The sequence below is a fragment of the Poecilia latipinna genome, unplaced genomic scaffold, assembly GCF_001443285.1.
Source record: "Poecilia latipinna isolate Pla-1442-1.1 unplaced genomic scaffold, P_latipinna-1.0 Scaffold3852, whole genome shotgun sequence".
Lineage (NCBI taxonomy): Eukaryota > Metazoa > Chordata > Actinopteri > Cyprinodontiformes > Poeciliidae > Poecilia > Poecilia latipinna.
In genome coordinates, this window is record NW_015116468.1 from 2435 (window position 1) to 16693 (window position 14259).

Below are 14259 nucleotides of genomic sequence, written 5' to 3' on the forward strand. Positions count from 1 at the left end.
AGTGGATGTAAACTTCTGATTGACGCCGTTATGAGGTTATGAGGAGATGGAGCGGGAACCTCTCAGTTAGACTGACTTATGTTTACACGTTACATTTAAAACTCATTTAAACTTGAAAAAATAAAAATATCTTCTATCGCTGTTTCTCAGAGTTCAACCTTGCTGCAGGGTGATGCTGGGTGGTAGTAGTCATGGTGATGCCTATGATCATGAAAGTCCTGTGTAAGATGTAGACTCACTTACATATTGCTTTTAACCAAACCAGGAAATCACAAGTTAAAAAAAAAAAAAAATCGGCCTCTATTTACCTTTCATTTTGAGGCCAGTGTTGGCCTTCAGGTCTGAGTTAAAGTAGCTTAATGCGATTAAAGACTTCCGATTCAAGATAGAAAAGCCTTTGGGATAAAAAAAAACAACAAAAAAAACAAAACAAAACATGATTAAGTTAGCTTTAAAAGCCTAGCAAAAACTAGAGGAGGAATGGCTGCTACGCATCATCTGTTGTGGCATGGACATTTTATGCAACATAGAAGAAATGAGGAATGTTGTGTAATGAGAGATCCCATAGTGTTGACGATGCGCAGGCCGCAGAGCCACAGCGCTGCTCATCCAGAAGAGGGAGGCGTGAGGCTGCAGACGGGGATGACGGACACTGAGCAACAACATCGCTACACCACACAGAATATTTAGATTCAATAATCTATATCTAAAAGTTTTATGCATATATTTAACCTGTGGACATGTGTATTCATATGTTTGATCTGCAGACGATGCGGTTAAGACGTGAACACAAAAAGTAATGTTAGGATAGGTGAACAGAGCTTTGCTTAAGTATTCATAAGCTTGTAAACATTTTTTTATTTTTTTTCCACATTTTGTCCTTCTTACAACCAGACATTTCGAAGGGATTCTATGTGATGAACCAGGACAAACGAGTTCACGAATGTGAAAGAGGGAAAGATAAATGAAATCCACTGCAACTCTGCCATTTCAAGAAGTGCTGTTCAATCCATCGTCTCGACATTTAAATCTGCGATATGCATAGGAAAAACTGCAAACAGGACTGGAAATGAGATTTCACCTAAACTAAGAGGCTTGGGAAGAAGAGCGTTAATCAAAGCAGCAGCTCAGAGGCCTGTGGTAGCGGTGGAGGAGCTGCAGAGAATCAAGTCTCAGGAGGGAGAATCTGTTGATAGGCTATATATATATATATATATATATATTCTGCGAATTTCCTGAATAGTTTTTTTTCACATCAACATAGTGAGAATATGTTATTTATTTTCTTTTTACTTTGTTTTCTTGTAATCCACCATTAATCGCAAGTTTTGCAATTTCTGCCAAGTATCAAAATTGTGTGTGTGAAAGCAATTGTTAAAAGAAATGGATTTTAAAAAATCCCCATTTTCACTTTGACACAAGCCTCCTAGATGACACAGTAAACATGTGAGCTGGATGCTCTGCTCACATGAGACCAACATTGAACGTTTTGGATTAAATGCAAACATAACATTTTGCCAAGGAGAACTATCACTACACACGAGCCTGAACGCATCATCACTACTGGGGGAAAAGTAGAGGAGGCGGCATCATACTGTAGGGACGCTCTTATTCGTCAAAGACCGACAGGCTGATCTTTGGAAGACGGATGAAAGTTGATAGAAAACTTAGAGGCTGCAGAAGGCTTTAAATGTCACTCTCTGTTTGTTCTATCACGTATAATCCCAGCTAAAAACATTGAGGTTTGAGTATGAATACTTTTTGTAACACACTGGACTAAATTCTGGGACAAGAGACTAGTTTTATGTGCTATGAAGAAAAACTTCAGACTTGTCTGCGCACACACACACACACATGATAAAATGACACATGTGTTTACTTTGTGTGTTTATGGATGCTCTGCCTCACTGTCGGAGGCGGGAATAATGGCAAACACTCGGATAATGACTTCCAGCACTGTGGCACTGCAGCTAACTGTATAATGTTTGACTTTGTCCAGAAGAGGGCGATATTACTTCAAAAACGACAATATGGGAGAATTTATGTATTTTTCCAGCAAAAGATTGTAATTTATTTCATCAGACAATTTATGTGTGTGTGTGTAGATGTGACAAGCATGTGTTAATGCCTGCATAGTGTATGCGTGTGTGTGTGTCTGCAGTTGAGAAAGATAAAGCCACTGTGTTTGTGTAGACGGATTCCTGTGTGTGTGCTCAGTATGTTCCACATGAACTGTCCCACTCAGGTTTCCCCTTCTGCTTCTTCCCGTTAACCTCTTCTCTTCCTTTGTTCCCCTCCTCTTCGTCTTCATCGCTGCTGTCTGATTCAACGATCGTCATGCCTCCCACCAGCTCAACGTCGTCTTCTTCATCCTCCTCCTCACATTCTTCTCCTCTCGCAGCTTCTCCCGGCGCCTGGGGTCCTTTCATGTCCTAGGCGACAAAATCCAGATCTCACATCCATAGCCGGCGGTCGTGTTCACTGCATCAGAGATAGATAAACCTGCTGAAGACTCGAGACGGTCTCGGTTACCTCCATGGGGTTGACGGTGATGTTGAGCCCAGAGCCTTCCCAGTCCGACTCTGGATCCTTGATTTCATCCTCCTCGTCTCTGGAGCCCTCCTGGTGCGTGGCGTGGATCCTGTAGATCCCGATCACCACGATGATCACCAGGGCGGCGATGCACACCACAATGACAACTGTGGCTGCAGGGGGCGCTGGACCTGGCGGAGAAAAGACAATCATGAGCTAGCAGCGTCACTTCAGTTTCAAAGTGTTTTTAATAAGAGACAAAGCTGGAGACATGTAAAGCACAAAAGACGTTCATGGTTTGGTGGCGGCCCGAGCCTCAGGATTACGATGAGAGATAAGAGCGACAAGGTTCAGTGGAAACTGATTCAGTGAATGCATCATGTGCAGCGCCAGCATCACTCTTGAATGCACAAAGAATGTTTACACAAGACTGAACTCTTCAAAGAGCAAGCAGCTGGAATATCAGCTGTTCACTTTTTTTATTTTTCCCCTCGCTGCGAGCCACATCTTTTACGTTTTGATTGGTTGCACCCTCTCTGGCAATCCTGACCGGGAGATTAGAGCACCAGCAATTCATCGGGATGAAAAAGGCACACAGAGAAGGAAACTAAATCTCACTAGTTATAGATCTAACATAAAAAATTAAGACTCCTGCTTTCTAAGTAACCTCCAATCCATTTTTCATTTAAACTACGCCGAAAGAAAGACATTACAATCCAACCTGCAGACAGAGTATGAATGCACCGAAATGGACTTGCAGAAACTGTCACAAACACATCAGATGTCAGCGGTAGCCTACAAAACTGTCTTCTGCAGGTTAAAGCAAACTCTTCTTCCAATCTAGTGTCAGCCCAGGACAGAACAGGAGACTTTATTAAAAATCATATCTTGATTAATTTAAAAATCTGGAGAACTTTGTGAACCTTAATGGAACATCTAAAGCCCAAAGGAAGCATCTTAGAGGTAGGTATTGAGGGTAGCCTACATGAATCATCGACTACTGAGGTCAGTCACTTTTTAGGGTTTCTTGATGTCACATAGAAAGTGAACTGAACTACAACCTGTCAGAAAGTTTTCTCTCTGGAGTCAATTGACCGCTTCCTCTGTAGTGACCATGTTCTGTTTGTGTCATAAATTTTGTTTATGAGTAATTTGTCAAGGAAATCCATGTATAATGGCAGCCTGGGTCTGTGAGAGGCATCATCAAAACTGTGTTATCTATCAGAGGAAAACAATCAGAGCAACCTTCCTCTTCTTAGCTATAGTCTCACCCGCTTTGGATGAATAACTTCAGGGACTTCAGGGCTGAACTTGCTTCACTCCACATTTACAGCTATGAGATGTTTGACGTTACTCCACAGGCTCTCACTGAGATCATCATCTGTGTTTGTTCTGTTCACATTTTCCTTTTCTTTAAAGGTTTTGGTATTTTATTTAACAGTAGTTTGACAGGAAACAGGGCAGTAGTTTTAAATGTTCTTCACTTCTACATATTTTTTTTCATACTGTGGAAATATGGAATACAAATTCTTTTTGAGACCTCTTCACATCTTCTACCGTACTCGTAATCAGATCTGACCTTCTTTCTGAAGCTCTCTCGATCTCATCATGGGGGTCCGGTGACATTTTAGAGGTCAGGAGCACGCCAAATTAAATGTCTAACATTTAGACAGGACGAGCTGCGCTTTAAAATGCTACAGCACAAATTATCATCAGGTGGGAACAAGTTTGATGAGGAAAAAGGAGAAATCCATGTGATCAGACCAATCAGCCAGGTAAGGATATGTTTTCCACTTCTTCATCACTGGCTTACCTGACATGTGTGAGTTCGGGGTGTGGATCATCAGCGGGTGATGGACCGGTCTCATGTACTGGGACTGGGCGGCCATGTGATTGACGTGCTCCATGGGCGCAGTGTGGTGAAGGACGCTGATCTAGCGGAGCAGGAACAAAGAGCCGTCATCCTCAAAGACGAGGCCAAAGAAAGGCACACAGTTTAACGCACAAAAAAGAAAAAAAGACAAATATTTATGAATAGCCCAAAAACCTGCCTCCAGGTTGAACTCGTTGCTGGTGTAGCGTCCGTTGAGTTCGGAGCAGGTAAGTCTGAACCTTCTCTCCGTCAGAGAGGCGGGTCTCCAGTTCCTGTAGCGCAGCTGCCTCAGGACCTGCTCATAGTGGGCCATGGAGTCCACACCTGTGGACAGAAAAACCCACTGACAAACTACCCTACATTTACATATCCATTTCAAAATCTGCAGGACGGTTAAATAGATTTTTCTGCCTCTGATGTCTCTGGTGCAGACTTTAGCTGAGCAATAATGACACAGAAAAATGAAAAATGTGGTTAAATCAAAATGTATTTATTAATTTATTTATTTGTTTCACTGTTTCACAGTTTTATCTAAAAAGAAAGTGTACATTTATGGACTTTTAAACAATAAGGAAGACGTTTCACATTTTTAATCTCTACTAATTGCTTCCCAGGTTTTGACCTCCTTTCAGCTACCTTTTAATTAAACTACTTGACTTTTTATCAACGTAAATAAATAAAATGTAAAGATGAATGTGTTGCTTTGCTTCACTCACTGAGATTAGTGGACATTTCCTCCTACCTCCTGATTTAAAACAGAAGATGGGTTTTTTTTTTCTCCCCAGATTTTTTTATTTTTTATTAAGATTTCTGACAGATACGGTTGAGGTTTTATGAGTGATGTTACCATATATTGATATTCCAGAGGTGGAGTTGGTGGCATCGAGGTGCTTTCCCAGTAAAGCGCTGTGCTGAATCTCCAGGCTCTCTCTCTCTGGTTCCAGTTCGTCTCCGATTACAAGCACATCACAGTAGTCCAGGTTGTGCATCACCTCCATCACCCCTGGCCGGCGGACTGCACACACAGCCACAAAGTTACTTAACATACGAGTAGGAAAAAAAAAAAAGTTTGCATTGATGAGGTCTGGAATTATAAATAAGATGTCAGATATATATATATATAAAAAAAAGCTCAGAGGTGTGTCCACTCACATCCCCCAAAGCTGTCGCTCTTCATCACCGTGCTGGTGATCCGCAGCTCTTTGAAGGGCGCCACGCCCAGCGGGCTGCGGAGGACGCTGGCGGGTCTGACGAGCTGCTTGGATCCTGAAATGGTGATTCTGGGTTCACTGGGCGGCAGCACCATGACCACCGCCTTGATGTCCGGGATGGAGACGCACGTGTCCTCTCCAAAACACCTGACCGGTGGACAGAGGAGGTGTTACAGCAGCACGGCTTATCCGTCTTCACCTAAAGCCTTAACTGTTAGACTCCTACGGTGCCGATAACGTGCTCGATACTCGGCACATGCCTCGTCTTGTTCCAATAGACAATACAAAGCAGAAAACATCCATTTCTAAAACAACGCATGTTTTTTTTTAAGGTTATTCCTTCACCAACTAAAATACAGCGATGTATTATTAACGAGATTTTATGTCAAAAACACAAAATAGAACAAAGGTTTTGAGCAGAAGGAAAAATCATGCATGATTTTAAATTATTTACAAATAATAATAATAAAAAAAAAACAGAAATGCGGTCCAAACACTGCAGAACTACCTTCGTCTCCCGTTACAGCTGTAAGAGCTTCGGGGTAAGTCTCCATCAACCATTGTTACAGGCTCAATGGTTTAAGCTTGAATAGACAGAGAAGCTGTAAACATAGATTTTAAGTTTTAATAATAGATTCGCAACTGGATTTAGAGCTACAGTTTGACTGGGATCATTCTAAGAGATTTTGTTTTCAGATAAAGTCACATGCAAATTACTCTTTTAACACTTCTAAAAAAAAATGTGCATAACTAGGTATTACCAGATAATGACTGGTTTGCTATAAGCTTAATTCACATGTGTGGAGATGCTAAAGCATGTTTAAAAATGCTTTATTTTCACCTCTTCATCAAATTTCTTCTGTAGCTTATACACACTTTCTCCCTCATGTCATCTTGGTTGTGATATCCAACTAGAGATTCTCAATTTTCCTTCAAATTGTCTATTTCTTAAGGCATTATTTAAAAGTCTATTAAATTTGTATGAAACATGCTTTTTTGATCGGTAAAAGCTGGGTTTTTTTTATTATGCTGACGAAATACTCCGATATTACTAGGTTTTTTGGGGGGGGTTTTCTCCCCGAGTTTGATCTGCAGAATGTTGGATGGGATTTTTCTGTCTCGCTCTGAAGACTTTTGCAGCTTCAAGCAAGTTTTTAGTCCCAGATGTAGCTCAGTCTGATTTGCATTTTAGTGTGAGAATCTTCCCTGCCCATTTTGAAGAATAACATCCGCCCCCAGCATGATGCTGCCACCACAATGTTCCCCAGTGGGAACTAAGTGCTCAGTGTTGGGTTTTCACAGAACATCTGGATTTATAATGAAATTCAGGCGAGTTTTGTTTACTAATGAGATGACTTTTTAAATTTGTAAAAAAAAAAAAAAAAAAAAAATTTTAAAACCCATGTTATATTATGATTTAACTTCATAACTGTGTTCTTCATAAAATCCCAATAAAACACATTGGAGCTTCAGGGGGTAGAATTACAAACATTATATTAAATCTTCTCTGTATGATAAAATGTAAGAGTATTAACGGGAAATAAATTGTCAGTGATGGTTGATATTTTTGGGTTTAAATTAATAAAACTCATTTTATTCTACTGTTGCTCCTGGATCTTGATTTGAGTTGCATTCCACTATAAAGAGGATGATACAATTTTCTGCTGAAAATGAACAGGAACTGTTCATATCTTAGTTTTCAAATGTAAAAAAAATAATAATTGTAGTTTTCCTCTATGCAGTTTGCTTTATACGTTTCACCCAGCAGCACCAAATTAATCATTTTTGCTGGGTCATGTGGAACTAGTCCATGAACTCTATATGTCAGAAAAGCCCAGTGAGGATAGACAGAGGTAACGCTGCAAAATTAAAAAAGAAAAGAATGCAGCGGAAAGCGAGACTTCATATTTCCGCAACAAAACAGAGATTTCCGTGGATTACACAATGTTCTTGTACTGTACATGTTTCTGAAAACCGATGCTATTTGCGGGTCATGTCCGTAAAACCTATGATTTCTGACATATGATGTCTGACATAGTTATAGTTGTAAAAAAAAAACTGCTGGAACAAGTGACACTGTTTGGAAGCAAAACAGCACGATCAGGCGTTAAAAAAAAGAAAAAATCCACATTTTTCCTTAATCACAGGCTGCAGACTCGACATGTCTGCAGAGAGCACATGGAGGACTCTGCCAGCTTTATCTCGACAGCGGCGGGTTAGCGCTGCAGTCAGACAACTTCGATTGTTGTTCCACAAGCTCGTCTCACTTTATCAAACAACGCGTGTGTGAGCTGACCCTGGCCCGAGTTTAGAGCTTAATAAAAGAGCAGTAAAGGCAAGAGAAACACTCTGATACCAAACCCACAGATGGGATATGGATGGAAGTGGACTCTAAATATAAGATAAAAGATAAATCTACAACTGGTTAGTCTCAAAGTGGCGTACAGAATCAGTTTTACTTTAAAAAATGTATGTAGTGCCATGTAATGAGTAATCCATTACTCTGGATGGATTAATGTAGTTTAATAGGTGTGACACTCTTTACAACAAACAGCCAAGAAATGTTGCTATTTTATATATGGAGGGGGGGAAACCAAATGTTAAAAATCTCAAGAAAACGTGGCAGATTGTGTAAACTGAAAAGGAGAGTCGGCCTGAGAGGCTGACCTCGTCATCCTGATCTGCCAGATTGAAAATCAATCGAGTTCAAACCAAATTTAAAAGATGGATAACAAACAACAAACACGAGGAAGGACGAGGAGAGTTTGTGCTCTGTGCAAACACCATCAGGCTTTATTTCCTGGATGTACATCTGCTTTTCTTTCAAGGTTTAATTGATTTTACACTAATGGTTCGTTTTTGCCCATCTCACTGAGTGTTCAATGGCTTGAAGACAAAGTCAAACCCAACAGATCAGCCAGGCCTTCGTACCTCCTTCACACCTTATTACATACTCATCGTTTCACAAACAGGGAGTCTTCACCAGAACTATCGCCCAGTTGTGTCAGAAAAATGTCCTTGTGCTGGAAGTGAATCCTAATTTAGCGCTTTATTGCTTAAAAACCGGTGGAAACCATCGACAAATTTACGACCAATTTAATGGAGATACTGTTGCTGTGGTAGCGGTACTGTTCATCGAACAGGATTGGGTGTGTCACATGTACCATGATTTATTTCAAGAGACTGTAGAAATTGCAGACAAATTATCTGAATATTTAACCCTTGTAGGCTCAAGAGAAGCAGCTTTGTGGTTCATTGTTCTCGTTTGTGCGTCAGATTTAGGGCCGTACCAGAAACAGGCCAGTACAGAAGTTCCGGCTCAAGATTTTTGTATTTGAGAAAAAAAATTGTGAGTAATTTCGCTAAAACTTTTAACACATTACAACCTATGACAGTAATTAATCAAAATAAAAGTATTCCACCCTTATAATTACACAAATGGTGAAAAACTTTCAAGATTAGAGTTTAAAAACCTTAAAATATTACTTTGACTTGAGGAATTACTCCCTTTGACTTCAAGGATTTCTAAAAGCGAAAGTTAGTAATTTCAAACCTAGTGAAGAGTTAAAATCAGGAACTTCAAATGACTATAAACTAGGGTACAAATTAGAAAACTATCCTGACTGATAAATGTTTCCAAACCATAAACATACTTTTTGCTTCACCAGACAGCTGAGGGCAGAAGTGCATCATCTGAAAAGTGTTACAATTAAGGCAGAAAATATGTGCAGATGAATTTTAACTAAGACCAACAACCCAAACCTCCCTGAATGAAGCTCAATCCCAAAGGTCTGGGGTAAAATCAAACGTACTAACCCCCTAACAGGGCTGGTTTAAGCAGCAGTTCTACCCCAGGAGTCTGTTTTACACTGGAAGTTGCAGAGGAAATAAGCTGAATGACATTAATCTAGCAATAACAATATGCTAGGTGCTTGAATAACCGAGGTTATTACTATGACTATTGCTGCAGTGGTAAAATATAACAGAACTCATTGTGATGATGTTAAAAAAAAATCCCTACAGTTTTACTTCTCAGCAACAGCAACAACGTTTAGAGTCATGACAATAAACAAAACAATTCTTATTTGAGTGTCCATTTCATTTTATGTGTGTAAACTTCGATATGCACCATAAAGATGAATAAATCCTCTAGAATAGGTTTAGATGATTTTATGTTTTAAACGTATCACTTCACTTTCACAGGCATCTTGTCTAAACACTTTGGAAGAGCCTCGAAATGCAAACGATGAAGACATCAGGTGGATTGTGGTTTAAACAAGCAGATATTTAGGAGAATGCAGTTATGGGAAACGGATAAGGCAATGTTCAAATTGTGCTTCGTCTTACAAGTAAAGTAAGAAATGCATCCAGTAAGTAACCGAGGACTCACTGTACAGATGTGGAGATGTGCAGCCGCCTGAGGCCGGGTGTGGGGAACTGCCGAGAGTTGATGTAAGAGACTTTGGTCATGGCTGTGTTGATGCTGTCCACATCCTCTCCTTCCACCACCAGCACCGACTGGGCCGGGTTGAAGTGAAACTGGACACACAAGGACAACTTTAAAATCTCACCTCCCATCCGGTTTATGTGACTAATGGCCCTGATCTTTAATCAGAAGTGTTTGTAATGGACTGCATTTATCTCCAAATCTATTCCAGATTAGCTTCAACATGAGCCTTCGCTGACTACGTGTGACAGTGCGATAGTTCTGTAGCAGAAATGAGATGATGAGTATTCCCTGCACCACCAAACAGAGGATGAAGTGTCTTGTGAAAAAGCGACTGTGTCTTTGTATTTTCATGCACCTTTATGTCCTTAGCAAGGCTTTCGAGGGAGTTAATGTCAAGCCCTTCTTTGCAGGCCTGCAAGCAGGAGATAACCTTCTGGGTTTCAATGCGGCCCGGTCGGATCGTCAGACCGGAGAGGCTGCCGTGGAAATACTGAGTGAACCTCGGCGTTGCCACCTCGCCACCTGACGGGAAACCGAGACAACATGGTGTGTTGAGAGAAAAAAAATGGAGAAAAAAAGAGAGGCAGTGGCAAAGAAAAAATGTTAGAAGTGATGCTAAAAGGCAATTCTGGTAATAGACCTGTAAGAGACCAGAAGATAAAATATTCCAACTACATTCAAAGTTAAATGCCAAAAGCAATTTCTTCAAATCGAACAGGAGCCAGAAATACTGTTCATCTCTAAACTTTGAATGTGAAAAATGTATGCACAGGCTGAAAGTTAGTAAGTTAGTGTGTGTATTTTTGGATCACTGACTATATTTATACAATACGTATACTGCATTAAAGATGAATAACTCAAGAGGAAACATAAGTATGAGAAAAGTAGATCCTGGGATGACACATTTATGACTAGATCTGTTGTCAGATTGCAGAGTCACCATCTAAATAGAAACCCAACATCTAAACAAACATGTAAACATGTTACAATTATTATGATCTGAGTTAGGAGAGCGTCTCCCTCTTGCATTCACTTTTTAAATAGAGAGAAGATACTTGGATATTCTTGGCAGATAAAATTATCTGATTAAACTACAAAATGCATAACACAAACAAAAACAATAAAAACAGAAAACAGTCCAGGAAATTGCTTTCAAATAAAGTAGAAAAAAAACAACAACTCCCTACTGAATGCAAAAAGATTATTTGCACGCTAGAATATTTTATAGCTGCAACGTCCTCCTTAAAATGAGCTTCTCTCCATTTTTTAACACTTTAAAAATATTTTGAGCAGTCCAGACAAGCGAGCTGGCAAGAGCATTGGATGTTAAAACGGTGCTGCCTGACAGTAGTTGCTGGATATTTAATAAAGAAGATTTTATTGGTGGTATGCTCAGTGTGAATCCCACCTTTTCCCAGTTGTCTCACGCTTCTCTACAAAATAATCACATCCTACTTCTCAACACTTCTTCTGTAGGCTGTCCAAATTATTTTGTTGCTCTGGAACAGAATAAGGTTTAAAGTCACTTCCTTCTGCAAACTTCTCCTTGAACAACACGTGTTCTGCAGGGAACAGCCTGGGGAAATGCAGACAGATACCGTGGATACTGTCATGAGCAGCTAACCTGCATTTAGCTGGAGGCCTCGCTTCTCCCTCAGCTCGGTCAGAGGGAAACATTCAGGAGTGTGTGCACATGTGGACCTGTGTGAGTTGATCCTATCGCAGAAACACTGTTTGCCCTGAGCAAGTTGGACAGCAGCTTCTCCTCCAAGCTTATGTCCTTCTCCTTAGACTCTGACAAGGCGCAGAATCGCTTTTTGACGCAAGTCCTGAAAGCAGCAAGTGCAACCACAACGTCCGTCTTGTTTACAGTATTTCCTAAAACACCAGGAAAATATTGGCAAAAGCTGAAGGAGAAAAGATAAACCCTCAGTCATTTTGTTGGACAACATTAAGATTTAACTGCAATGTTGGATCAGTTAATCCTTTTACTATGAGATTTTGTCAATAGTTTTTGCAATGTTACACTATTTTATACCCCAGAGTCCCAAAGATCTTGATTTATACTGATGCCTGGAGAGAGGCACAGCGGCATAAAGCAGGATGGATGTATTATCAGTAAAGTCAGGGGACTGTAGTGGTCAGTGAATGTAGTGGTCATTCACTGACCACTACATTCTACAGTTGCAAAAAACTGTTAAGCTGTTTTTTTGCAACTTAACATTTTGCAAAAAACAAAACAAAACAAAAAAAAACAGACTTTACTTGATTCAAGTAAGTGAATAGCCTCAGTGTTGATACATGACTGTGGTCATGAAGCGATAATGTGATCGAAAAAGGCAAAGTGTTTCATTAGGGATTATGATCTTTGTACAGGGTTTACTGTTTGTGCACATACACTAACATATTACATAATTTGGTCTCTACGCATGTGAAAATGCTCACAGCTTCATTATCAACATTTCAGGAGTTCAGCGTTTTTCCTTTTTTTTTTTTTTTTTAGCTCTGTATCCATAGTAAAGTGGATGGGTCATTCTGTTTCCAACAATGTCTGGAAAGTTTGAAGGTTTTTATTTCAAAGAGCAATCTTTTCCATAATCAGGAGCTTTCTTCCTTTATCTAGAGAGTGACGAGCAACGCACTGCACAGGTCAGGTTAATTAACTTGTTGCCATCAAGAAACATTAATCACAGCAGCAAACGTTTCCGACAGGAATCTCAAATAAACTCAGATAGTGACTTTTTAAAAATATTTTTTAGAGCATTGTACAGTTCTCATAAAGAATAGGTACTAGAGTGATGCACACAGTCTGTTATTTGAAGGTTTTACTTCAATTTTTTTTTAAAAATCTGAGTCTTTTTCAGACTTCGAGTTTTTCACCTGTAGAATTCAGTCAGCATAAAAACAACATAATAAATGAAAAGTGGTCAGCGTTTTTGTTTTTCCACAGCTGGTCTAGTCTAAGTCAAACACTGCTGGGTTGTGCAGCAACAAGCTTTCAGAAGAGGAGGTGAGCCTATCTATAAGTAATTATAGATAGAGTCAGTCCTTCTGTACTGAACTGGGCAGGATTATAACTGAATCCAATACAACAATTTTATTGTATTTGACTGGAGCATCTTTGCTTTTTTCTTTAAAGACACCAAATGTTGGAAACTGGCATTTTATGAAGTAAAAGTGAATTTGCTATTCAAGCTCGATAAAAAGACGACTGCGTTGCGCCAATAAAAAAAAAAAAAAAAAAGATGGTTGGAATTTGTAACCCTTTTCTTGTTAACCTTGTAAAGCAACCACAGACAACTTATTTGGCTCGGAGGGCGGTGAAAGTAAAGTCTGAATTCCTGTTTTCATTCCACATTTTCCTGATTGCTAGGAAAAGAGGATGGAGGAACGAGAGAGACTCTGAAAGGCAATCTTGCTTGCTAATGGCCTGCAAAGTTATCAGTTGCGGCTTAGTGAAGCTTAAAGCGGCTTCATTGGGATGTAATAGCTGGAAAACTTGTCCCCCATTCACTCCCGCTAATCCTTCCTTCAGGGCCTTCTCTCACAATCAAAGATTCGTAGAAAGAGGCAGCTCGAGAGGGCCGGATGAGGCAATGAAGCAAAAATGATGACGACAGAGAAAATTGCAATCAGGCGCAGAATGAAGGAACATTTAAACGGCAGCCGAAACGACATTAGGATCGAAGCGTTGGAGGACGCTCGCGAGTCTCGAGTGTTATTTGGACGAGCCGCCGAACTGATCTCTCCTGCGCCGTTCTGCCCTGTGAAGCACTTTTGTGCCATTTCTCAAGTAACAAACACGGCAGCATTCATCCCACCACGCAATCACTACTTACTTTAATTTCCCGTCGGTGGAAATGACATGCAGAGTCTGCTGCTGATATTCACCCCGCTTCAAAGAGGAAACATTCGTAGCCTCGGGGTATGAAATCTTAATCCCCTAATGCATTCTAACAGAGGCTCTCCTGCTTTCTCGCTCTTTCTTACTGGTTGGGATTCAGATGTAATTTCCAACATCTCGAATTCAAAAGCCGTCGCTGCTTACCCATATAATTTTGTGTGTCACCAGTTTCAGAGTGAATCCAGGTCCAAAAAAAAAAAAAAAAAAAAAAAAAAAAAAAAAAAAAAAAAAAAAAAAAAAACAAAAAAAAACCCACCCCCTTTTTTTTAAAAAAGGGGCTTTTGTTTTT

General features: G+C 40.0%; 1 protein-coding gene across 1 annotated transcript in view; it reads right to left on the reverse strand.

Annotated features, from left to right (window-relative positions):
• Window positions 1–1878: 1878 nt before the first annotated feature.
• LOC106941763 (calsyntenin-2-like) overlaps window positions 1879–14259 on the reverse strand; it is a 17205-nt gene continuing 4824 nt past the window's right edge. Inside the window, exons 2-9 of the mRNA XM_015024879.1 lie at window positions 10422–10588; window positions 10007–10155; window positions 5558–5763; window positions 5253–5420; window positions 4584–4729; window positions 4346–4466; window positions 2533–2723; window positions 1879–2432 (exon numbers count right to left, since the gene is read on the reverse strand). Coding sequence (XP_014880365.1) covers window positions 2214–2432; window positions 2533–2723; window positions 4346–4466; window positions 4584–4729; window positions 5253–5420; window positions 5558–5763; window positions 10007–10155; window positions 10422–10588 — 1367 coding nt within the window. The 3' untranslated portion in view covers window positions 1879–2213. The remainder of the gene's footprint in view (window positions 2433–2532; window positions 2724–4345; window positions 4467–4583; window positions 4730–5252; window positions 5421–5557; window positions 5764–10006; window positions 10156–10421; window positions 10589–14259) is intronic.